The following is a 26,962-nucleotide window of genomic DNA, read 5'->3' on the forward strand; positions in this document are numbered from 1 at the left end:
CGTAAAAGAAACTCACCAGATTGATATACCGAGTTCAGAAAGTAAACCCAAGTCAAGAAAAAAAAAATTCCATATTAAATGCCAGGTCTGTATATATATATATATATACAGTGAAACCTTGACTTACGAGTGCACCAACTTACGAGTTTTCCGAGATACGAGCCGTCGCTCGGTCGGTTTTTTGCTTTGTGATGTGAGCCGAGATCTGAGTTACGAGCGAGCGAGCTTGGATATAAAACACCTAATCGTCGAAAAACATGAGCGAGGTGTGCGTGTTGTCGACTTGGCGAGGCAGTACGATCGTAGTACTTCTACGATATGTACGATTTTGAAGCAGAAGGAGTCGATAAAGGCTATAACGCCAGCCAAGGGCATTAAGATTATTTCAAAGCTCCGGACCTCTGTCCATGAAGAGATGGAGAAGTTGTTGTTTGTGTGGTTGACGGAGAAGCAGCTCGCAGGAGATACCGTGACCGAGAGCATCATCTGTGAGAAGGCACGAGACATTTACGGGGATTTGGTGCAGCAGACGGCGGGAACATCAACGGACGAGGCATCGGAAGAGTCATTCAAAGCCAGTCGGGGGTGGTTTGATAATTTTAAGAAGAGGACCGGCATTCACTCCGTCGTCAGGCATGGTGAGGCAGCAAGCTCGGATGTGAAGGCAGCTGAAGATTTTATTATAACTTTTGCCGAACTGATAGAAGCCGAAGGATACATCCCCCAGCAAATCTTCAACTGTGACGAGACAGGGCTCTTCTGGAAAAAGATGCCGAGGAGGACGTATATAACGGCAGAGGAGAAGAGCATGCCAGGCCACAACTTGTTCAGAGTGCCGGCGATAGCTCGCCTTCTCTTTGTGGAAGACACGGTGAGATCCTTAACATCCAACAACTAATGGGACGCAAACTGGGCGCCCAGTTTAGCGGTACACACATTGATGAATCACCCTGCCTGTGAAACACCGACATGACAGGTTATAGCTGGGTCGGGATTCAAACCCAGGCTGGACAGTTTAGAGTCAAGTGTGCGTACCTCCAGTCCAGGCCATCCTGCCAACTTGTATGCTGCATACAGGTGAAATATAAAGCACGAGATATTTATATATATATATTTCAAAAAAAATTGGTGTGGTTTTTGGGGGGCTGGAACGGATTAATAGCATTTCAATTCATTTTAATGGGGAAATTTAATTTGAGAAACGAGCAAATTGAGTTACGAGCTCGGTCACAGAACGAATTAAACTCGTAAGTCAAGGTTTCACTGTATATATATATATATATATATATCTATATATATATATCTATATATATATATATATATATATATATATATATATATATATATATATATATATATATATTGTTATGTGTGTGGGCGTAGGTAAAGAAATACCTTAGTCCAGATATAATTGTGTAGGTTTAGCGTGTCCTGAATGTCGCAAAGAAGAACCTTCAGGTAACTAAGTCGGGAATCCGTTTGGCCGAATGTCCATGTAAGATCGTATATGTGTATCTTCGTATAAGTGGCGAAGTTGTGTTAATTAGGGAGGGCTTAAGAATAATCCCCAGTGTGTAATTGCCCTGTAATTTTTCCCTTTGTTCTTATAAAATTCACTCGGCCAGCCATGTAATCGGCACATTGCCACCATAATCCACCATAATCCATAACCCCACCATAATCACTGACAGTACTCAGACATTACGACCCCGCCCAGCCGAACATTCTCGATGGGCGTCAAGAATGGCCGTAAGGCCACGCCCCGAAGGGCGATTGGTTGGGACGATTCAACGGCGCTCGGTGATTGGAGTGAGCGTGACGTCAGAGGGGACCTTTGAAAACGGAGACAGAAAAAGCGAAGTGACCACCATTTTCTCTCTCTCTCTCTGTGCTGGACTTCATCGTGAGCGCTTGCAATTTTCCCTCTCTCTGTTCCGGCATTCGTAATGAGCGGATGCACATTCCTTCTCTCTCTCTGGTACTGGCTGCATGGCGGACGGTCGCAGCATTGTTGGCTCTCTCTGCTGCGCTTGTGGGAAAAGACACCAAGAGCGGTTCGGGACGGGCAGACCTCGGTGCAGCCGAATGAGAAGGACCAAGGGAGGAGCTCTGGCCTGTTCGCTTTGTGCCGGCGGCTGGTGGTAAACGCGACTTCACGCCAACGCATGTTTTCCCGTGCAGGGATGCAGAACCTGTGATGCCACCAAACCATTGTTGAGACCGGAGCTAAGTGGTTACACGCCATCCGACATTTATTTTTACTTTCATTTATCCCTTGTTTGTGTCTTTGAGTCTGATGGAGGATTCTCATTTAGGAATTTATTTTACCGCACATTCCTTTTGCTTGCATTATTTTCATTAAATTATTCCTTGTTGACTTTCAATTTCTTGTTCTGTGTGTTTATTTGTTTGTGGGTTCGGATAAACCCCCCTCACGTCCGTCCATTCAAATAAGACCTAGGGACCTCCGTTTCCCTCGCGCGCCATAAAGAGATAACACCGCCATATTTTGGGGTATACACCTCGGAGTTAAAGGTCGTTTTGGCCATCCATCACCCTGAGGTCTTCACTACAGGGTAGACGTGACAATATATATATATATGTATGTATGTGTATATATATATATATATATATATATATATATATATATATATATATATATATATACTGTATAAATACATCAGATATAATTAGAGCTCTATATTGTAACCTGCATGTTTAGTGTGACATTGTGAGCCAGAGGTTCAACAGTACGTTATAATTTTCCTTGACTGCATGTACCTGCAGATGCAGTAAGTCCGGGCCATCATGGCGACTCGCCGTTGGCTGCAGAGGTCGTGAGAAAGCAGATGCGGAGTGATTCGTTTGCCCAGCAGCAGCTGGAGGCACTAGAGCGTGCTTTTGAGCGGCAGCATTATGCTGAGGTGTTTGCGGCCACTGAGCACGGAAAGCAAGAACAGGTAATCTCAAACATCCTATGCCATAAAACGTTCGTTTCTCTACCTCCATTTATTTGTCCCCTAATCACCTCCTGCATTTCCCTTTATTTCTGTCCCCTTGCTCTTTACCCACCAAACTACTTCCTCCTTTTTGCTCTAGTATTTCTCCTTCATTTATTTCCAAACCTGATTTTACTGTTGTACGTTTTCTTTTCGATTTACAAAAAGGAAAGAAAAACAGAGCTGAGACGAATAATCTAAAAAAGTTGAAGAATAATGAACAAACAAATAAATGTAAATGACAATGACAAATCATGTGCAAATAATTTCATTGATCACAGAATTTATTGCATGTGAAAAACAAGATCAACGGATGAATGAATGATAATCATGTAAATAGCAATAACAGGCACAGAATCAGGTAAGAAGGACAGATACTCTAAAACCAAAAATAATTGCAAAAATTATTTCCACTTGGAAAAAAAAAATCAGCACATGGGTGAGAAAGACATTGAGTTGAGGAACAGGTGTGAGTCTGTGTGAAGTAAAGCAAATGCACCTTTTGATGGTACAATAACATGGAGCGCAGTGGACTGCATTTCGAATCCCGTACAAATGAAAAGGCTGTACCGCACACTGCAGCTCAAGAAGCTGATGCATGGACCCTGCTAACTCTTCATTAATTTACCCAATTATCAGAATTTACATTACAGGTTGTACAGGGTGTGTACATTGAACAGGGCTAAGTGCCGAGGCTGAAAACCATTTTGTGTAATTTTGTAATGCAAGTTGATAAAGTACTGGCTGGCTGGTACGCTAGAGGTACGCGCACTCACCTCAGCTGTCCGGTTTGGGTTCAAATTTTGGCCCAGCTCTCATCCTGGTCTTTAACAGGCAGGGCGATTCATCAAAGTGTGTATCGTCTGTCGGATAGACGTTAAACTGGACGCCCCGTCTGCCAGCATTTGTTGGTGGACATAAAGATCCCACGGTGTCCTTCATGAAGAGTAGGCTAGCTATGATCAGCATCCTGAACAAATTACAAATTCCTGCCCTGACTTCCTGTGTTGGAGTGGCAACCCGTCCGGGATTGTAACCCAAGCTAATATAATGCTTTGGCAGCACCGACGCTCTGCAAAGAGCATGATGATGATGATGACGACATGCTCATACAATGGGCAATTTTTTTGCAACATTTATTTTTGAAATACCGACTTCTTTCTTTCCTGGAAGTTCTAGCAGTGTCCATGTGTTTTATACCTCTCCTCCCCCCAAGCCCTCTCCCTCCCACAGATGTCCCAATGTCCCTGTTCTCTGCTGTTGTACTTGTGTGCTTCCCTCTCTCTCTCCATCTTGTGTCCCGCTCCCTTTATTGTATGTTTTGTGTGTTGGTTGTTTTTTTGTGATTGATGTTAGCTCTTACACGAGCCTCGATCTTGTATACAAAAAAACCCAAAAAAAACAACAAAAAAAACATGATTGATCATTGAGACTTGCACTCTGATGATACTTATTTTGTCTTTTTAATTATGAAGCCAGCAATAAGGTGAATCATGTGGAATCTTAAAGTGAATGGAATTCATAATTATAATAATTATTTTATTTATAAAATAATTCTTAGTTAATATTTAGCAGAACATTGCAAAACTTGCAATTTTGCAATTTTATTTCATTTTGCCCTTTGGATTATTTATCCTTTTGCCTTTGGGAAAAAAGGCCCCAGGGCCTTTTTTTAACCTGTTGGGTCACAATCACCCCATATCAGCAGTATATATATATATACTAAATTTGGGCATATCACCCCATATCACCCCATATCAATCACCCCATATCACCCCATACCACCCCGAAAACAATCACAATTCTGACTCTGATGTACCCTACCTTGCTACAGCGCCTTGGTGCAGCCAAAGCAGTTTATTGGCAAAGGTCCTGCTGGACAGTTTGTCATCCCTCTCTCAGTGGAAGTTAGGGCAGGAATTTGGAGTTTGGTCATGGTCCAGACGATAGCTCACCTACTCTTCGCGGAGGATACCGTGGGGTATCTAACGTCGACCAACTAATGCCGGCAGATGAGACAACCAGTTTAACAGACATCCGAGGGACAGCACACACATCAATTAATCTGTGAAACACCTTGATGACAGTTTGTAGCTGTGTCGGGATTCAAACCCAGGCGAGAAGGCTTGGAGGCGAGTGTGCGCACTTCTCGGCCATACTGCCAGCCACCGTCGCAACGAGAACAGCACTCAGTGGAGAGTATACCTCCGCCAGGTGAACCGTTTACGTTTTGTATCCCACTGATAGGTCGTATCTGGATACAGACCTGAACCAAGATCTGATCAGCTTATTCTTGTCACCTAAACAATTTATGCACCTAGTTTTGTCATAACTCGTACATGTCAGAACTCGCCCATAAGTTTTTGAGACATCTTGCTATATATTGTTTTTGGCCCTATCTCTCAATGGTGAAGAATCACTTAAATTCTTATATCTAGATACAAATCTTACCCGAAATTGAATCGAATCGTTCTTATCACACACCCAACGGGTCCACCACGTTTAGTCCAAATCCGTCCATAACTTTTTGAGATATCCTGCTATGTATCGTTTTTGGCCCGATCTCCCAATGGTGAAGAATCACTTTTAAAATTCCAGTAGCCGGATCCGAATCCGGATCTTCACCAAAATCTAATCATTTCGTCCTTGTCACATAGACTACTCTCTGCCAAATTTCGTCCGAATCCGTCCACAACTTTTTGAGATATCTTGTTCACAGACAAACAGACAAACAACTAGAACGACACTCAGTAGAGAGCATACCTCCGCCAGATGAACAGTTTACGTTTTGTATCCTAGAGACCTAGAGTATACCAGAAAATCACAATACAGAATCACATTTCATCCAAATCATCCATCCACAACTTTTTGAGATATCCTGCTACATATCATTTTTGGGCATATCATTCAATGGTGAGGAATCACTTTAAAAATTCCAGTAGCCGGATCCGAATCCGGATCTTCACCAAAATCTAATCCTTCCATCTTTGTCACATACACCACCAACCTGCCAAACTTCGTCCGAATCCGTCCACAACTTTTTAAGATATCTTGTTCAAAGACAGACACAGACAGACAAACAGACAAACAAACAGACAGGGGTAAAAACATAACCTCCACCCACCTCCAGTGGCGGAGGTAATTGTAAACGCTAAATGACATCCTCGGAGGAGCTTGGCATTCCTCCTACCTCCTCGCAGATCAACCGGACCTGTTCCGTTGCAATGTCTTCCACATTTAAAGTTTGATTTTCAACAGAGATGATATTTCCATCACCATTTTATCAAATTTCCCAAAACATATTTGTCTCTCTCATTCCTTGTAGCTTCTCGTTGCGAGAACGCCAAAGACAAAAAGGAAAAGAAAGATAATCGAACCCGCAATCATTGGCCTCGCCGTTGACAAAGTCGTAAGCCAGAAGGCAAAAGCTATTTGCGGCTTCACTTGGCTCGCCAAAGCAACAGCTTTGCGAAACAACAGCCTGCTCAGACAATTATCTAAAAGCAAAGATGCAGAAGAGGGGGAAATCAATGTGACAGTAAATGGAAACGCTAAAATGTTCCGATAAAAGGGGTTTGCATCAAGTTTGTTTATTAGGAAGTCAAGCTGAGACGATGACCATACCCTGTACCCTGTTTTGGTGAGTACCCTCTGGGGTGCTTTTCAGTGCAAGAATCATTGTGGGGACAAAATGAAATCTAGCTGGGCTGACTTGTAACTTTATTGCTGAGAGCACGCATTACTGTCGATAACCTTTATTTACTTTTGTCAGGCTATTAAACACTTGGAGTCTGGTAATTATTTCCCCAAACCACCTTTTAGGCCTGCCATTGCTGCTTTCTCTCCCTTCGGCACTGAATTCATTTTCATTTCCTTTTTATGTTTTCAAATTAATCACGTGATAAATCAAGGGAAGGAGGGTGTATAGGCAGGTGCGCTGTACTGTGTCCAGCGCTGTTGTCTGCCGGTTAAAACCTGTAGATCGGTTTCTTCACTTTATCGCCACCTATCCTGACTCTGAGCAGGATTTCTATAGATGTTTTTTTTAATTGTCATGCTAATGAACTTGCTGAGCATGCAGTATTCAATTGTTTTGACTTTGTTGATTCTTCAGGACTTCTGAAAAAAAGAAGAACCACCTTTAGAGGCCATTTTTCCCCGCAGAGCAGGGGTTGGCATTTTTTGGGTACCATTGTCCCCTTTTTGAAGCAATGTTTTATGGCCGGATGCCCTTCCTACCGCCAACCCTGTTAGTCGCCTCTTGCCGACACACAGGGAATTACCAGTGAACTGGTACTCAATTTGCCGACCTCAGAAGGATGACAGGCTGAGTCAACCCTCCTGGTGTTAATTCAGCGATCAACCAGAATTCGAGCCCAGGATCTCTAGGATCCCAAGCCGGCACCCTAACCGCTAAGCCAACACCAGGCTCAGGACTTCTGAGGAGCGACCAAAAAAATTATACGACTGAGATACTCACGACACCTCAATACTCTTTTCAATATTGAACTATATATAATTAGTAGGAAAATATTTTTTATTACTAATCATACCTACTCTTCATACAACTCGTAAAATACGCAATTTCCTGTATGACTGTTTTGTCGGTCGTTACTTATCCATTCTCAACCAAACTTGACAGGAGGACTAAGGGTCACACGATGGAGGTTATAGCGACTTTATTTGTCTCCCTCGCCTTGCGAAGTCTGTTTAAAGGTGAATATCTGTTAAGATAGCTAATAGGGGCATTTTCCCAAGGCCACTTCCAATACCAAAAATAAGTAGAACGGCACTCGGTAGAGAGCATACCTCCGCCAGGCTGAACAGTTTGTTTTTTTTATCCCACTAATAGGCCTAATCTGGATTCGGACCTGGGCCAAAAATTATCAGCTTGTTCTTGTCACATAACCAACTCATCCACCTAATTTTGTCATAACTCGTCCACAACTTTTTGAAATATTCTGTTCTGAGACCAACAAACAGACAGACAGACAGACAGGTGAAAAGATGGCCCACCTTTGTTGACATAGGTAATAGCAACACAAATGTTAATAGCAAATATTAATGTAATTACAAAACAATATTTTTTCTCCCTCCCCAATGAGTTTTTCCTCCTTTGACCAACACTGTGTTAACGTGTATAAATAGCTTATCTTCGTGTTTCGTGGGGCAAGCCTACCCAAACTAAAACCTATTATAAACCATAAACACGTATGATTACCTTTTTAAACAGTCACTACTGCTGTTTAACACTAAACAAATAAATCCGGAGGAATTCCGACATCCGTGAGGTATTCTATGCTTATCGCATTCACACTACAGAACTAGAACGGCACTCAGTAGAGCGCATACCTCCGCCAGGTGAACAGTTTACGTTTTGTATCCCAGAGTAGACCAGAAAATCACAATACAGAATCACATTTAATCAAAATTATCCGTCCACGACCTTTTGAGATATCCTGCTATGTATCGTTTTTGGCCCGATCTCCCAATGGTGAAGAATCACTTAAAAATTATAGTAGCCGGATCCGAATCCAGATTTTTTTTATTTTTTTTTGTATACAAGATCGAGGCTCGTGTAAGAGCTAACATTGATTCGAAAGAGACAAACTGACACATAAAACATATGATAAAGGGAGTGGGAGACAAGTTGGGAGGGACATCGGGAGTCACCAAAATTTAATAATTTCGTCCTTGTCACATACGCTACATCTCTGCCAAATTTCGTCCGAATCCGTCCATAACCTTTTGAGATATTTTGTTCACAAACAAACGGACAAACAGACAGACAGGGGTGAAAACATAACCTCCATCCACCTTTGGTGGCGTAGGTAATAACTGACCCGAGCCTAGATCTACTGTAATCTATATACCCAAAGAGGACAATAACATGACCCTTACTGTCACTTCTGTAGGGAGTTGGTATACTCGTACATTAAAAAAAACTTTTGCCATGAGTGTATCTCTTTCATATAACCTTTTGATTGCCTCACTTCTATACTTCAGCACAAGTGATTTTTCTTCTTGATGATTATTTTGTTTGAAGATCACCAGATTTCATTGGTCGATACTTGATCCCAGGGGTTTTATTTATTTGGTAGGACACTCACCTCTGGGCTGTCTGGTATATAATTGTTCCCATCGAACTAAAGTTCTGGTGTATATCCCTGGGAAAAGAGGGGTCAGTTTGGGGTGGTGGGATCAGGTGGGTGATTAGGAGAGGTGGAGCGTGTTAGTCTGGGACTCCATTGAAGTTGTGGAATACATATATAAGAACTCATGAGATTTCTCAAAAGGTTGAAGCCATTGTTGGGTACTGTAGCCAAATTCACTGCTGATATTTTCTTGCCATTTATAATTTGTGGCATATGTATGAAGTTAATCTTAAAAATTTAATCTTAAAAAAGGATGTGGATTTTAATTTAAATTAAGTGAATGATAAGAGATTGAAGTCGATAAATCATAAATAAATTGATAGGTTCACAGATAAGTAAATAGTTTGCAGACATCTGGCAAAGGCACGATGGGCCAAATGGCCAAATCTTGTTTGTAGCTTTCCTTGTTTTGTATCTCCTAGTATTATAAAAACGTTGTTAATCACATAATATCTCATCTCTATCCACACTTTTTTCCTCTGTCTCTAATTTTAGAAATTTCCTCTGTCTTTTTTCCTCTGTCTCTAAAATCTCTAATTTTAGAGACCGAGGAAAACTGCCTTTCATTCTTTTCGCCATTTTGCTTTCTTTCGCAACAGGGTAAACGGATGTGAGATTTATTGGTGATGTTGTCAGTTTATATACCATAATGCATTTTTTCTCTTTTCTTTATAAACTTATTTTCACTCGGTACATTAGCTTGGTGTTGGCTTCGTGGTTAGGGTGCCGGCTTGGGATCCTCCGATCCTGGGTTCTGAATCCCGGTCGATCGCTGAATTAACGCCAGGGGGGTTGCCTGCTCATCCTTCCCCGGTCGGCAAATTGAGTACCAGCTTGCTGGGATGAGTGATCATGGTGTGTACCCTGGTTTAAAATAGGTACACTGTATCCCTGCGCATTGTAAGAGGTGACTAAGGGTTTGCGTCATGAAGGGCATCCGGCCATAAAAACATTGCCTCAAACAGGGCTAACCCCTGCTCTAGTGTGGGAAAATGGCCTTAAAACGATCATTCATTCATTCATTCACTCGGTACATTCCCACATGTTCTCTTTTTCTTACTCCTTTTCTTTTTTCTTTCTTTTATCATTCTCAAAGCCTCCCTCTACAATTAGCAAGCCACTAATGCCAAATCACTTGATGGTCTTTAAGGTGAGACCCAAATCAAGATTCTTTAATCCTCCGGGGCACCCGTTTTTGTCTTGCTGGGAGAATCTGGCCTGTGCCTGAATAAGCCATTCCACTTGGACTTATAGTCTGACCAGCATAATGGCAGCCAGGTAATGCTGTGTTTTCAGGTGGATGTCATATAGTAATTTTGGCTGTAATTTACATTTGACTCCGGAATGAAAGCAAACTTCAGTGACAGTTAACTTCAATGCAGCTGTGTTGGACGGTCTTTGGAAGATTATTTTCTGTAAGCCCAATTAAACGCGGTTGCCCTTTTGCTCCTGGCCCGTACAAATCTCGTTTCCGAATTTTTTCCCTTCCGATTTTCCTCTCCCTCTGTCAACCCGTCTAAAGAAAGGTAAAACATCTCTTCTTATTTGGATATAGTGCTAAAGTCAGCTTTTTTCTTTGCTTGCTTTGCTAAGTGTCCCCGTGCCTTGCTTTGCTTGGTTAAACCTTGGCCTGCTTTAGGGGCTATTTACATATTATGTAACCACTTGAGGCGGGCAAAGGGAGGACAGGGAATAGAGGAGATGACGTTGGAAGTCAGGGGAGTGTACGAATGACAATAGTTGATATATAAACGATATTATTAAATCCATTGGGACAGCACACCCAAGCTTAAAATGAACTCTCGCAACCTGAATATAAACAGTCGACTGACCTTCAACATATAATTGTTATTTGATGCCAGAATTCCTCAAAACTTTTGTTATTTTTGACCTTTTCAAGTCAATGGTGGTTAAATCATGAGGAAGTACAAGACATCAGGTCATGCCACTGCTGAATGCAGACATGCCTTAACGGGCAGAAGAATCTTTATATAAGGTGTTCGCCATGTCAGGTATTATCTCCTGCAAAAGCAAAGGAAAGCGTGGTGTAGGTGAGCAAATGAATCATTGCAGCAATTGTAAAGTCACAAATTTTCAAAGCATCTTGTAGCATGTTGTAAATGTTCAAGGATCCCGTGTAGTGATGTTAATAGTCTACAGAAGTCAGCTGCAGTGAATAGTTTGTTGATTCTCAATTATCAATTGATTCGTAGTTTTCATTCTTTGTGCAGATTGATATAAAAGCCTGTGAGTCTCAACATATCACATACAAGGTATAATATGAAATTCATTTCCTTGAGATGAGTGTGTGTGTGTGTGTGTGTGTGTGTGTGTGTGTGTGTGTGTGTGTGTGTGTGTGTGTGTGTGTGTGTGTGTGTGTGTGTGTGTGTGTACATATGCATCTCTGTGCAAGGGCACACACACACACACACACACCAAAACATTTTTTAGCATCAGTGTTGTGTCACACCTGCTATTGCCACAAGGATTCTGACCAACAACATGTGACTGCCACACATCAACCTCTCTTTGCGCCATTCGGCTTCTTTTCATTGGAAAGCGGCTGGGTTTGAACTGTACCTTTTCCCACAATCAGACAAAAACCCTATTTGAAATTGAAGTCACATTTATGAAGTAGCAATCCTACATATTTTCCTGCTGTTCCTATGCTTTTTGCTAATATCTATCTATAATTCCAGTAATCTCTGTGTGTTTGTTTGTACGTTTGTACGTTTGTACGTTTGTACGTTTGTACGTTTGTTTGTTTGTCTGTGACCGCTGTTTCTCGACAACCACGGGTCCGATATACTTTAAACTTGCCAGGTATATTGCTGGGGACCCGAGGATGTGCCTTTTCAAGGTTTTAAATTAATCGCAGAAGTAGTTACCGAGCTATGTCCAAAAAACGATTCAACCAATCAGAGAGCAGCGAGCTATCACGTGTGCCGAACGTGGCGGACACACTCTGCCTCGGATGGCACATTTGAGAGCGTATTCATTTATTTCACGTTTGCAAACTATGTTGGCGCTGTGTTGGCGTTAAACTATGTTTTAAAACTAATAAAAACCATTTCATGTAAATAGAGGGGGGGGGGGGGGGGGATTGTCACTGTACTCGCACGAGCAGATGGCGGAAGTGCCTGACCGCCAAGTGAAGTCCGAGCAACCCGCGGTCGAAGGTACTGTAACGGCGTTCGGGCGGGCGAAGCTGCCGGCTAAAGAACGCCAGCGGTTGCCAAGCTCCGTTTTAAAACTAATAAAAACCCCGGGGGGATTGTCACTGTACTCGCAAGCCGTTCGCCGTTCGCTTTGGCGTTGCGAATGGACCAAAACATTTCATGGACCAAACCATTTCATGTAAAGCGTTCGCCGTTCGCTTTGGCGTTGCGAATGGACCAAAACATTTCATGGACCAAACCATTTCATGTAAATAGAGGGGGGGATATAATTTTAGATATAGATATAGTACGGGCATGCCCTAGTATCTTGCAATGACACTCCCCAGTTCAAATACCCACTGATTCTAAATAATTAATTAAAATAAGGGTTATTTGCATCAATCTCACCAATTTTCATTCCACCAATTTGAATAGGAGTTGATTTTTCTTTCATGTTCGGGCTATTGTTTTTACTGTGTGGCAGACATCAATTAAAACTTGTATCAATTCATTAATGATAAATCTACTGCAAAATATATTGTGCGAATTTTGTGTATGTATATCCATTGTCGTGAGGAGGTATTGTAAGCTCTGCGTCGACACTATTCGATTTGAATGTACAGTAAAGTAGCATAAACAAAGGGCCACGGGTTTTAAAACTTTTAATTGCTCGATGCAACACGTGAAAAGTTATTATTTCAACCTATAATTAAAAAATAAACCCCAAAATCATGTTCTCACTAATTCTCATTTTCACCCATGCCATTCGTCTTCGGAATGTATCTATTTTATTTGGCCAGAGTCGACTTTACTTGTTCATATTTTTTTATATTGTTTGTTTTTTTCACTATTTTGTTCAATGAGATTGTTAGTACATCAGTTAATCTGTTAATTATAGCAGGTAGGGTGGCATTTTGAATGAATCCTACGCACCCAAAATTATATAACAGCCAACAACCTCTTAGCACAATAAGCGGCTTGGTCATTAAGTGGTCCAAGTCTCTCTTTTTTATGCCTCCGCCCCCGAAGGTGGCCGGAGGCATCATTATTTTCATGGGTTGGGTTAAATTCCTGTGGGGATTCAATGTGGGGTTTTTAGTTCTTCCAGCTACAGTTGTCTCGTGTGTGTATGTTAACTATCCCATGGGAATATCTCAAATCGAGTAAGCATTTAAGCCAGTTTCACAGATCAATAACTGCACTATAAACACCAGCTCCCTATGGGAGTGGCAAGGGAGGGCAACTTTAAGTTGTCGGTAGCCATCCCAACTTAGTTGAACATACCCATGTACACCCCAAATTCAAGCACCAAGTTTCAATACATTTCTTCCCACAAACAAACAAATGGACACGCATGCATGTTTCAAAACATTCCCCCCACATGCATGATGACTATAGTTTTCATTTTACTACAACACAGAGAATTGGCTTATTTTAGAATGATTTGTACAACTTCTAGGAGTTTCATTTATTGCAAGAGTGCGTTCGGTGGGAATAAAAGTGGTGTGCAGGGTCCCATCCTTGACTTTTGACCAGGGCCCCAGAATCACTAAGTCCACCACTGAGTACAACCACCAAGTTTCAACCCATTTTGTCCAGCAGTTTAGGAGTGCATACAAGTCAAACAGACACAAACACCCAGCACCCACCAAATTATACATAGTATGATGATACTAAATCCACCTTCTCAAATATTAACTACAACTTCAATTTAATGATATGAGTCAATATTCAGGAGTCACTGTGCGATAGATATATTGCCTCCGCATTTTTGGAGAGCAAATAGTCAATGAAGGAGTAAAACACAAAGGCTGTACAACAAAGTTTTATTGTTGGAAGTCACAATATCTTCTCTTGAAGGCCAAATGTGCATGAAGGATACGGAAAGTTATGCACAACTGTGGTGAGGATAACCAGAATTGCATGACATATGGAGTACCTAAACCCCAACGTTACGAGCGATGATAAAGAGCAGAAGTTGATAAGTGATGGGCATCACAACAGTGACACCTCTGAATTCACTTCTTCTTAATCATCTTCTTTCTTTTTTTTATTGGGGCTATAATGTTTACAGAGCCACCCTTGAGCAACAACAGTATGTAAATTTTACCTTAAATCAAAGAATGCTTACTGTGTGGCTGAGTTTGGACATTTGTAGACAATACACACAAACATATTATATATATATATATGTATATATATATATATATGTATATATATATATATATATATATATATATATATATATATATATATATATATATATATATATATGAACAGGACTGTAAATAACTAAGGTACATGTATATGTGTAAAAATTATGCACCCATCCCAAGAATCTAACCAAAGTCCTCTAGTGAACCGCACCATGCTCTGCAATCTGAGCTATCTGCATGACACACACTGAGCATGTAATTCTCCCGCATATAGAAATGCCACTCTCTTTCCACCGTTGCTTTCAGGGCACTCACTGCCAAACCATAGGAGCAGTGATGACCTGTCCACAAGAGGGTCTTCCCCTCTGTGGGGGGACAAATTCATGTCTGCTATTATTCAGACACCACAGGGGGCATAGTAATATAATTGTATAAATGAACAGGATTGTTAATAACTAATAGATATATGTGGAGACAACTTGTAATTTCCACATTCGTCCGTCTGAATGTGAAGAAGAAGCAGGACTTTGAGCTTTAATGTCGTAGTTCCTGCTGTTGTAGAATAATAAAAATTATACTATTGGAAAGCTAATAATCAATTTACTCGTAAGAAAAATTTTGGTCGATTTAATCATAAGGATTTTTGTTTTAAAAGCCTGTGCTTCCAGAATTGAAGAAGAAGAAGAAGAAGCGGGATGGAGCTTCATGCAGCAGTTCCAACTGTAATTTATTTATTTATTCTATGACAGCAGGAACCCTTTAGAAGGACATGGGAGCAACAACCAAATTTATATGTAGTAATACTTCTCAAAGCAATATAATAATTCGACCAAGGCAGAGCGAAGCGAGGTCGAGGCACATTTTTCCTGGTACGTCAAATACCCTGCAATCCATGCCTACAGAAAACATAATTTTTGGAACATGAGCAGCATTCACCATCTAATCATCATGTAACTTTGTTTATAAATGCTCTACCCTCCTATGTTGAAACTTGTGTGCCAATTGCTGAAGCGGTTGTGGAGAAAACAAATTAAAAGCGAATAAAGGTGTAAAAGTGAGGACGGAAGAAAAAAAAAGTGAGGGCCTTGGCCGAAGTTCCACAACATTGTCAAGGATGGTTGTGGATGCCTATTGCTAGTATATAAAAGTACACGGAAGGAACCTACAAATAACAACCACTGCCACGATGACAGCAGCAATAACAATAACTAAGTGTTACAAAAGATCCATTATTGTATGTTTCACTTCATACATGTTGTATGCATTTATGTATATATGTACTGTATGTACTTGTACATATTTATTTTTGTCTGAACCTTATATAATCGAAAATGTCTTGGCCAATCTCCATCAAATTTTGCATATGTGCTAGCTTAGGTACCCAGGATCAGGCCATGTGCACAAAATACCCCCTCCCCAACACTCCCCTTGTAATTTTCACATGTACATGTGGAATAGTGCAAGTGGTTTAACCACTGGTTCCTGCCTGAGGGAGGGGGTATCGACACCATTTTTTTGCTCCCAGGGGGAGCGTGTATTACTAGTTCTTGAAAATTCAACAATGTTTGGATTATTTGAGATGTAGAAGCAAAATACCACTGCTTTGTACAAATTGGCCTCTCAAATATAACATCCAGCTATTTTTTTCTGGCACAGGTACAATGTGAAATGGGTCATGTAAGGGACATCTGGCAATATGATTTTTCAAAGCATCATATCAATTCCAATGCATATGTGTATCAGGGCATTGCAGGAGGGATAAGTCAAAAATTCCACCATTTAATATGTTGGTCATGTCATAGGTCCCAAGATAAATTTAAAAAATCATCCAATTACCAGTTTCATCAAATTGTTGGATGCTTTTGAATTTGAAGGTGTTTTTGTATTCCTTCTGAGATGTTAACATGATGTTATTTGATTAAATGACATTGATTATATAGAAATATGAAGAGGCAACGTTCAATAGCTCAATATGACATCACAATGTCCACATTGTCAGAATAAGCCTGGTGTAGGCTTAATGGTTAAGGTGGCTGGCTTAATATCTTCTTGAGTTTAAGCCCCTGTTGTGCCGTTGATATAACACCAGGTGGGTTGACTCAGCCTGTCATCCTTTTGAGGTTGGCAAAATGAGTACCAGCTTACTGGTAGCAGAGGCACTGCATCAGCGGCACAACTTTGCTTCCCGAAAATGATGCAACCAGCAGCCACAGGCAGGCTGCATATGAAACAACATCAACATTGTCACAATGCAATTGTTGTGTGAGCCTTGTTTAAATCATCATGGTCATGGATGGCCATTTCAGATTTGAATCTCTGGGTTACAGTTGTTTCCATATTTTAAAACGTCAACAGTCCTACAGGTATGCAAAACTCTCCTCTTCCTATGTGCCCTATATTGCTTTGCTAGAGGCCAAGAATGTGTGTATTTGAATTATTGATGCAAAGTATTGTGCAGTTCAGCTAATTTCCAGGACAAATCAGTTTATATAAGACAAAATAGACTAAACTATCAGTCAGTTATAAGACTGGAGAGCACAATATCAAGAATAGTCAACCAAAGCTATTTTGCTTGCAAGTGGATCATAGAAATAGTAAAATCAAATGTGGTGATGATGACCATATATTTTTGCACACCGTGACTATGCAAAGGGCTGCTGAAGCAGTTTCCTTGGCTATTGGGAACAATCCTGGACGGGTCGCCACTCTGATGCAGGATACCCGAATGGCTCAAGCCTGGTAGTCAATTTTCCGACCTCGGAAGCGTGACATGCTGAGTCAACCCCCCTAGCGTTAATTCAGCGATCGACTGGGATTACGAACTCAGGATCCTAGGATCCCAAGCCAGCACCCTAACCGCTAAGCCAACACCAGGCTTAAAATCAAATATAAGCAGTCATAAAAATGGAAAAATGGAGAAACGCTACAAAAAGTACATCATTCGAACTGCTGTTATTGCCTATGATTTGATTATGAGCTTTGTCTGTGTAGTATTGACAACCACTACTTATAAGGTAGAACGAGGGGGTGTTTAAAAAGTTGAACGAAAGAGGGATAAAAGACATGCCAAGGTATTTTTTTATTTCTCATTTTATATACTGGTGTATATATACTGAAACGCAAAAGAAACTTACCACCTTTGAAACCTTTAAATATCAACAATAACACTGCGTGTAGTAAATGTGTGAACTTATTTGTGGACAATAGTGTCCTCACTGTCAGACAAAACGGTCACGGATGGTCACTTGAACCTTCAATGGTCACTTCATAGCACAGCTGTTGAACAGCCGTTTTGACTGTCAGTGATTATTAGCCAAGGGGTACGGGATGATTTTAATGAGCTGCACGTGATGTCTTGATATTGGCTTTTAAAAGGCCAGTGCAAAATGGGCATTTAAATCAACATGCCACGATTGTCAAGGGATCAACGGCAGCGTGCCTCGGGCATGCTGCAAGGCGGACTGAGCTACCGTGAGGTGGCACGTCGCCTTGGCTGTTCACACCAGACGATATCGGCCTTGACTCATCGCCTGACTCATCGCTGAAACAGAACCTTGACTCATCGCTGAAAGCGACCTCGTTCCACTGCGCCAAGGTCCACCGCTGCTGGCACCATCTCTGTCGGTTGCGGCGATGGGCAGCCGTCATCACGGGGCCTCTGTATGGTCTTCTGGCAATCAGACCATAGTCATGCAGTCGTCTTCGTGCAGTATCATTGGAGATCCGTGGGTTTGCACGCCCCGGAGTTTCTGCCGCAGTGCGGGATGCTGGACGGAATCGATCCCGCAGGTGACTTCGGACCATCTGCCTGTCCTGCCTTGCAGTGGTGACTCTTGCCCTCCCTGATCGAGGTCTGTCATCTGCAGAGTTGTGGAGGGTGTCTCTGTCCACCAGGGTCGATATCATCTGGTGTGAACAGCCAAGGCGATGTGCCACCTCACGGTAGCTCAGTCCGCCTTGCAGCATGCCCAGGGCACGCTGCCGTTGATCCCTTGACAATCGTGGCATGTTGATTGAAATGCCCATTTTGCACTGGCCTTTTTAAAGCCAATATCAAGACATCACGTGCAGCTCATTAAAATCATCCCGTACCCCTTGGCTAATCACTGACAGTCAAAACGGCTGTTCAACAGCTGTGCTATGAAGTGACCATTGAAGGTTCAAGTGACCATCCGTGACCGTTTTATCTGACAGTGAGGACACTATTGTCCACAAATAAGTTCACACATTTACTACATGCAGTGTTATTGTTGATATTTAAAGGTTTCAAAGGTGGTAAGTTTCTTTTGCGTTTCAGTATATTTCAAAAGTAAATACATAGATATTTTAGATACATCAGAATCAGTGGTGCCATGGTTAGAGCATCTAATCTGAGTCTGTGAGGTCAGTGGTTCAAACCCTGGCAGAGATGTACCAAAGACCTTTCAAATGGTATGTGCTGCTTCCTTGTTTGAAACCCAGTATTAAAAAAAGATAGAGCATGGCCAAACAACATTTGGAAGGCAATTGCAAACCACCCAGTATAGCCCTTGCCAAGAAATAGCTAATTTAAAAAATTGCTAAATTTAACATTTAAAGAGTATAGAGTAAATTAAGATAGAAAGAAAATATATATATGAACTATATATATATATATAAATATATATATAATATATAGATAAATATATATATGTATAAAATAAATATAAAGAAATAAATAAAATTAAAAATTAAAAAAAATTTAATAAAAATTTTTTTTTTTTCAAAATTGACAAGAAATTGCTAAAAAATTAATAAAAGATTATGATGCATTAAATGAATTTTTTTTATGGATACAGTGTTGTGCTTTGGCACGTCTCGGACTATTGTGAGTCCTTCGCTCATATAACTTTTTGAATGCCCCACCTCAGAGCATTGAGGTGCTCATGACAAGTTGGGAATCTTTATTTGGCTGAGAAGCAACCCTGGATATGTTGCTACTGTTTCAGGAAACTAAACTGAAACTCCTTTGCTTTGAGTAGCCATGGGAAATGAACCCACTTTTGTAAGGGCACTTCAATAAGGCTTTTACCTGTTCATCCAATAAGCCGCTCACCATTCATAAGGATAGTGTGCAATGCTATTCATGGTTTGCAAAGTTTACATCAACATTTATCTTCGACATTTGCCTTGAACCTGGACCCAAAATAAATGAAAGCCTTTCAAGTTTGACACAGTATTTTATGAATAAATTTAGCCTTCATACCTGTATGCACGAGAATATAAAGGGATGAAAGAGAGACATGAAAGGTCGGGATCACAATCCTTAAATATTGTGTTTCAGTGTAGATCGGAATTACTGAGCTTTACATCAAGAAAGGGTTTTCTTTTCTTCGTCTAAGACTTGTAGTAGAGCTTGTACATAAATCACATCCAGGACAAATATATTAATGCACTTTAATGTGATTTTCAAGCACATTTGTAGATGATGGAGAAGTACCTATAATATAAAGGATTTTAACATAAGTTCCTTGCAATCATAAACTAGTGGTTTAGACAGGAACACTAAATACACCAACCCAAAACACACTCAAATCTCACCAGCTTTTACCCACTCAACCAGAAAAAGAACAATTGACAATCAAATTATTTTCACCATTTAATTCCAGTTCCCTCATACAAATACTTTATCATTACCCCAAGCATGCAAAGCGAAAAGTGGGGTTAAGCAAATGGTTCACTTTCTCTGTCTGTCTGTCTACGGATATCCGTTTGTGATTGAGTAACTACTTAATTCCAATTGAATTGAATATCCTGTACATTGTAGAACACGAATCGGAACATGAATTGGGACATGAACCTGCAGTTTAGGAGTACTTTGGCTCTGAAATTAGCAAATTGTGCAGATCTCACTGCAATCCCACAGGCGCAGTAAGAAGTTTATTAATTATTTAAGTCGGTCTGCCTGTCTTGTAGTCAAACAAAATTGAAAATAATTCCAAACAGGACACATACTGTTTTTAAGGATGGCATAAAGGACACAAACAACAGGTACAGGTAACTAATTTAACGTGTAAAAGACGCTGCATCAAACAACTTCCGGAAAAAGTTTTTCCCCTGGCTTTTCAAAACCTGTACTTCATTTCAATTGAATTATATACTTGAATACTGGATAACACATATTGCCTTCTTGGCACTTAAAAAAAAAAAACTTTCCATTTAGCAGTACTGGTACTTGGAAAAATATTCAAGCCGTCTCGTGCACTGAGGCTAAAGTACCTGAGATTCAGTATTCAGACAAATATGGCAACACCGAGCGTTGTTTGTTTCGTGCAAAATGCAAAGCGAGACTAAAAGACCCTTCCCATGTCCTTTTTCTCAAGACTGCACAGGGTAAGATATTCCATGCACTCTCTAGTTACCTCTGCCCCCAAAGGTAGACATAGGTTACGTGTTCACCTTTGTCTGCTTGTTTGTCTGTCTGTCTGAGCAGAATATTTCACAAGGTCATTGACAGATTTGGACGAAACTTCGTGGACAGGTTGGGCGTGTGACAAGGAAAAATTTATTCGATTTTGGTGAAGATCCTGAACCGGATATGACAGTTTGTTTTTAATATTTTTAACGGATTCTTTACCATAGAGTGGTAGGGCCAAAACCAATACATACCATGATATTTCAAAAAGTTGTGGACGATTTATGACAAAACATGTTGGATGAGTTGGATAGTGACAAAAACAAGCCGATTCGACTTTGGTTCAGGTCAGGATGCAGATCCGGCCCATCAGTGAGATACAAAACGTAAACCGTTCAGCCTGGTTTGGGGGATTGTTGGGATCATTCAGATACTGATAAATGATGCTCCTTTTGTTGAGTTTGTGGGTAATGTCCTTTTTTTTTTCTTGTCCTTTCTTCTTTTTTTTAGCAGAAACGAATAATAGAAGTATGGTTAGATGATGATGGGTGTGGATGTTCAGATTGCTGGAACATATAACTGAGCCGAGGAAGTTACATTTGAATTTTATTTATTTTTATTTTTTAATTTGAATTTTTATCGCACTTCAAAAAGGATTGAAGGAAAACAGTTAGCTAGCTATGACCATTTAATGTTGATAAAGACATAAGTTAACGTGAATTTCAGCTGGAAACCCAACCTAACAGCTTATTGCATCAACTGAGGTTAACTTCTGAAAAATGTTAATTTTGTCCGTTGTGAATTGTAAACATCATCCTGATATTAACATTGGTATTTATTTTTCCCAGAGTTGACCTGATCATTGTGATCAACCACAGGAGAACACTTTAGGAGGGTGTTTAATCTTTGCTTCAGATACTACCTTGATTCAGAATCTCCACATTTATTGTACCTGGCTGGTGTTTCTGTGTCCTATATTTCACTTTTGGAATGAGTTGTCGAGTTTAACAGTTTGGACATCATTCTCACTAAAAACAAGTTGATGACATGTATGTTTTCTCCCACCTTTTGTTGGGTCTTGCATATCTCTCTCTCTCTCTCTCTCTCTCTCCCTCTCCCTCTCCCTCTCTCTCTCTCTCTCTCTCTCTCTCTCTCACTCTCACTCTCACTCTCACTCTCACTCTCTCTTCTCTCTCTTCTCTTCTCTCTCTTCTCTCTCTCTCTCTCTCTCTCTCTCTCTCTCTCTCTCTCTCTCTCTCTCTCTGTTATCCGTTCACCTTCTGCCCCGTAGGAATGCACACATTCATAAAACAATGCAGTCTTTGTTTACCTCGCCTGCCGCACTTCTTTCTTCTTTTGTAAGTGGAATTACCTTTCTCATTTTGTTCAATCTCATTCCTCCTTCCAGGTAGTTTAGGTGGTAGCTCATTGAAACCTTTAAATACTCCCTTTGCCATTCGCTGCTACTTTCACTAATGCTCAATTCTCAGTGTCAGATATTTGACCAAGTCCTCCATTTATTTGTATCCTTTTGGCTACTCTCTCTCTCACTCTCCTATGATTTGCCTCGATTCTGGATTGGGCTTAGACATTTAAAAAAAATGCAGAGACAAAAAAAACGAAGAGGAAAGGGACAGGACACATTAAACTTCTCCCTATTATTGATTTCATTATTTTCATTCAATTATGAAAGTTGTCGAAGACATAGTTACTAAGGAAGGACAAAGCACAATGGAGGATGCCCAGTCTGTGACTGGATTTAGAAGCCATCTTTGATGTAATTGTTGTATCGAGATCAGGTGGTCATTGCTATGTTGCAAGTCAGGTTGAGAGACTCCGTAAATGAGAAAGAAATATTATAGAGTAGTGTGAAGCAGGGATTGGTATGGTGGGGGGTGGGGCAGTAGTTCAGGAAGCGTAGGGAATGAGGGGCACTACTTCATAGACAGCATTTGTGCCCACTTTAATTTGCCAAATGAAGTATTTGAGTCATTCACAAATTGTGGACTCACATCACCCTATAGGCAAAACCACAGAAGGCAAGCTCTTCGGGGACGGGGACGAGCTTGTTTTGCAGATGATTCAAATTCAAAATTGTTAATACTAATGCACATGCTGCCAGTTCTTTATATACAGGCTTCTGGACTAGTAGGGGAATACAGGGCGGACGAGGCAATGCATTGACAGTGCAGCAGTGTAACAATGTGTGGATGAAACCAGGGGATCTACAAACAGGAAAAGAGAGAAGAGGGAAGTAAACATAGCAACCTGCAAGAAGAATGGGAAAGTTAATATGAGTAGAATAGATCACACGCAAGAATGAAGGATGACTTGAGATTGTGGTGTATCACTGCTTTGAAATCCTTGAGAGAATGGGATTGAACGGCCTCAGAAATGTTTGTTCCACACATGGAAAAATGAAGGAACAAACAAATAAAGATGAGCTGTAAGCCTCAATTTTGAGAACTTCTCAAGGAAGGGTTGCAGTGAGAATGCAGGTGATCTGGGGGGATTGGTCAAGAACGGAGGAATGAAAAAGTAGAGAGAACAAGACCAGAGAAGAGGGAGTATAAAACAGAGGCTGACGAACAACCTGTCTGCACTGAGATCCAGCAGCAGGCTCTGTGCTTCTGCTTCTTTGTGGGAGATGCCACTGGTGTTGAGAGATTTCGATTCTGCAGCATGAACCTGTAAAATATGCCACTGAAGGAACTGCGCTCCAACGCGAGTCGAAAGAATTGACGCGACCAAAGACGGAATTCGTCCGAGTTGCTTTATTGAAACAAAACAGCTCAGGTATTCTGACAAGCCCGTTTTTCAGGCAACAATATATATACACATTTATGTCGGGAAGTTTGCCCGGCAAAAGCTATACCGGGCATGCCCGGGTATCAAGGGCGAGCCTTGGAAAGGCGAGTCTGGACCTGCCCGGGCGTGTTTGGCTGCGGCCTGGCAAGTCGAGGCTGGGCGTGCCCGGGCGCTCTGGGCGAGCACTAGAAAGGCGATAGCGGGCATGCCCGGACGCTCTGGGCGAGCCCTGGAAAGGCGATAGCGGGCATGCCCGGACGCTCTGGGCGAGCCCTGGAAAGGCGATAGCGGGCATGCCCGGACGCTCTGGGCGAGCCCTGGAAAGGCGAGAGCGGGCATGCCCGGGAAAGACGAGACCGGGCGTGCCCGGGAGGTTCGGGCGTGCCCGGGAACAGTGAGTCCGGGCATGCCGGGGAGAGGCGCGTCTGGCCGTGTTCTGGCCGGTGCAAGGCGATTATGTACATCCAGCGGTAACCGCTACACACGCCCCTCCAGAATCGACCTGCACCGGCAGGGTCAATTTAAGGGGGGTCCGGATGACCCGGCCGAAGCGACCCCTGGAGGGTCGTGGGGAGGGGTCTGACATGGTGGTGGGTGGTCGAGCGGGGGGAACTGTGGACGGGGAGCGGCCTCGCCGCGGAGGAAGGGCCAACCGTGGTGGTCGGTCGACGTCCATGTGCGCCAGTTTGAGGCGGTCCACAGAAATCCGGTCCGGCCGGCCGCCGAAGTCGACGATGAAAGACTTGTCGCCCCGTCGCAGGACCCGGAAGGGCCCGTCGTACGGCGGCCGGAGTGGCCCCCGGTGCGCGTCATGACGCACAAAGACGTACTCCGCTGTGCGAAGCGCCGGGGGGACGTAGGACTGGGGGCCACCGTGGCGGGACGTCGGCACGGGGGAAAATCGTCGGGCGGCCTCCTGGAGGTCCGAGCGCTGGCGAGCGGCGGACCAGGGACTGGTAGCGTCAGGCACGAATTCGCCCGGGACGCGGAGTGGCTGGCCGTAGACGAGCTCGGCGGCGGACGCCTGGAGGTCTTCCTTGGGGGCCGTGCGAAGGCCCAAAAGGACCCACGGCAGCCGGTCGGCCCAACCGTCGTCCTGAAGGCCGGCCATGAGTGCGGCCTTCATGGAGCTGTGAAACCGCTCGCACAACCCATTGGCTTGGGGGTGGTAGGCCGTGGTGCGGTGCAGCGTGACCCCCAACGAACGGGCGACCGCGCCCCAAAGCTCAGACGTGAACTGTGGGCCGCGGTCGGACGAGATGTCCGCTGGTGCGCCGAAGCGCGCGACCCAGGTGGCGATGAACGCCTGCGCCACGTCGGCGGTGGTGGTGGAGGTGAGGGGCACGGCCTCCGGCCACCTGGTGGTCCTGTCCACCATGGTGAGCAGGTGGGTGAACCCCCGCGAGGGGGGCAGGGGACCCACCAGGTCCACGTGGACGTGGTCGAAACGCCGTTCAGGCACGGCGAAAGGTGCCAGCGGGGCCTGGGTGTGGCGGTGGACCTTGGCTCGCTGGCAGGCCGTGCAGGCATTGGCCCAGTCGCGGATGTTTCGTCGAAGGCCGTGCCAGACGAAACGCGCCGACACCAGCTTCTGAGAAGCTTTCCGGCCCGGGTGAGAAAGGCCGTGGATGGAGGCGAAGATGCGGGGCTGCCAGGAAACGGGCACGATGGGGCGAGGCTGGCCCTGGGAGACGTCGCAGAGCAGGACGGTGCCCGCGAAGGGGATGTCGGCCAGGCGGAGGCCCGTGTCCGCCACGCGGAGTGCCTGCACCGAGGCGTCGGTGGTCTGGTCGGCCGCCATGAGCGTGAAGTCCACGCCGAGGTGGACCGCGTTCGCGCTGGCCCGCGAAAGGCAGTCGGCCACGGCGTTGTCTTTGCCGGCGACGTGCTGGATGTCCGTGGTGAACTCCGACACGGCGGAGAGGTGGCGCTGCTGGCGGGCCGACCACGGCTCCATGACCTTAGCCATTGCGTAGACCAACGGCTTGTGGTCGACGAAAGCCGTGAACGGGCGGCCCTCCAGGAGGTGTCGGAAATGGCGAACGGCCAGGAATAGCCCGAGCAGCTCGCGGTCGAACGTGCTGTAGTTTAACTCGTTCGGCCGGAGTTGCCGGCTGAAAAAAGCGAGTGGCTGCCAAACCCCGTCCACCCATTGCTCATGGACGGCGCCCACCGCGTAGTTGGAGGCATCCGTAGTGAGGGCGATGGGCGCGTTGAGCACCGGGTGAGCCAGCAGCGTTGCGTCGGCGAGGGCCCGTTTGGCACTGGCGAAGGCCGCGTCCATGGCCGTGGACCAAACAATGTCATGCTTGGCCGGCTTGCCCCGGAGGGCCTCGTAAAGGGGCCGCATGAGCTGAGCAGCGCGGGGCACGAATCGGTGATAAAAATTCACCATGCCGAGGAACTCTTGGAGGGCCTTGATGGAACGGGGACGCGGGAACATGGTGATGGCCTCGACCTTGGTCGGCAGCGGCACGGCCCCGGTCTTGGTGATGCGGTGGCCCAAAAAGTCAACGGTCGTCGCGCCGAAGTGGCATTTGACCGGGTTGACAATTAAGCCGTGCTCGCTGAGGCGACCGAACAGTGTTCGGAGGTGGAGGAGGTGCTCGGCGCGGGACGTGCTGGCGACGAGGATGTCGTCCAGATAGACGAAAAGAAACGGCAGGTCGCGCAGCACGCCGTCCATCAAGCGCTGGAACGCCTGGGCCGCGTTCTTGAGGCCAAACGGCATCCGCAAAAATTCGAACAGGCCGAACGGCGTGATGACGGCCGTCTTCGGGACGTCGGCCGCCCGGACAGGTACCTGGTGGACTGGTGGTAGCCCCGTATCAGGTCAATTTTCGAAAAGATGACCCGTCCCGCCAAACGGGCGGAAAAGTCCTGAATATGCGGGATCGGGTACCTGTCGGGGGTGGTAGCGTCATTGAGACGGCGGTAGTCGCCACACGGGCGCCATCCACCCCCCGGCTTTGGCACGATGTGCAGTGGCGAGGCCCACGCGCTATCGGAGCGCCGCACGATGCCGAGGTGCTCCAACGCGTCAAATTCGGCCTTTGCCACGGCGAGCTTGGCTGGGTCGAGGCGGCGGGCCCTGGCATAGACCGGCGGGCCCGTAGTGGGTATGTGGTGCTCGATCCCGTGCCGCACCGCGACGGCCAAAAACGTCGGCCGCGTGAGGGCCGGGAATTCCACGAGCAGGCGAGCGAACTCGTTCGTTGCCGGGAGGGCGCACGCCAGTTCGGTCGGCGCGGAGCTGCTCATTGTGCACGCCAGGGAGCTGAAGGTCTCGGCGTGGACAAGGCGACGTCGTTTG

The 26,962-nt window shown here is 44.0% G+C and overlaps 1 protein-coding gene across 1 annotated transcript in view; it reads left to right on the forward strand.

The window, feature by feature from the left end:
• LOC137433128 (paired box protein Pax-5) overlaps nucleotides 1-26,962 on the forward strand; it is a 415,587-nt gene that overhangs the window by 203,129 nt on the left and 185,496 nt on the right. The window contains exon 6 of the mRNA XM_078783329.1: nucleotides 2,788-2,960. Within this exon, the coding sequence (XP_078639455.1) occupies nucleotides 2,788-2,960 (173 nt within the window). The remainder of the gene's footprint in view (nucleotides 1-2,787; nucleotides 2,961-26,962) is intronic.

The sequence above is a fragment of the Myxine glutinosa genome, chromosome 8 (genome assembly GCF_964187855.1).
Source record: "Myxine glutinosa chromosome 8, kmMyxGlut1.1, whole genome shotgun sequence".
NCBI classification, from domain to species: domain Eukaryota; kingdom Metazoa; phylum Chordata; class Myxini; order Myxiniformes; family Myxinidae; genus Myxine; species Myxine glutinosa.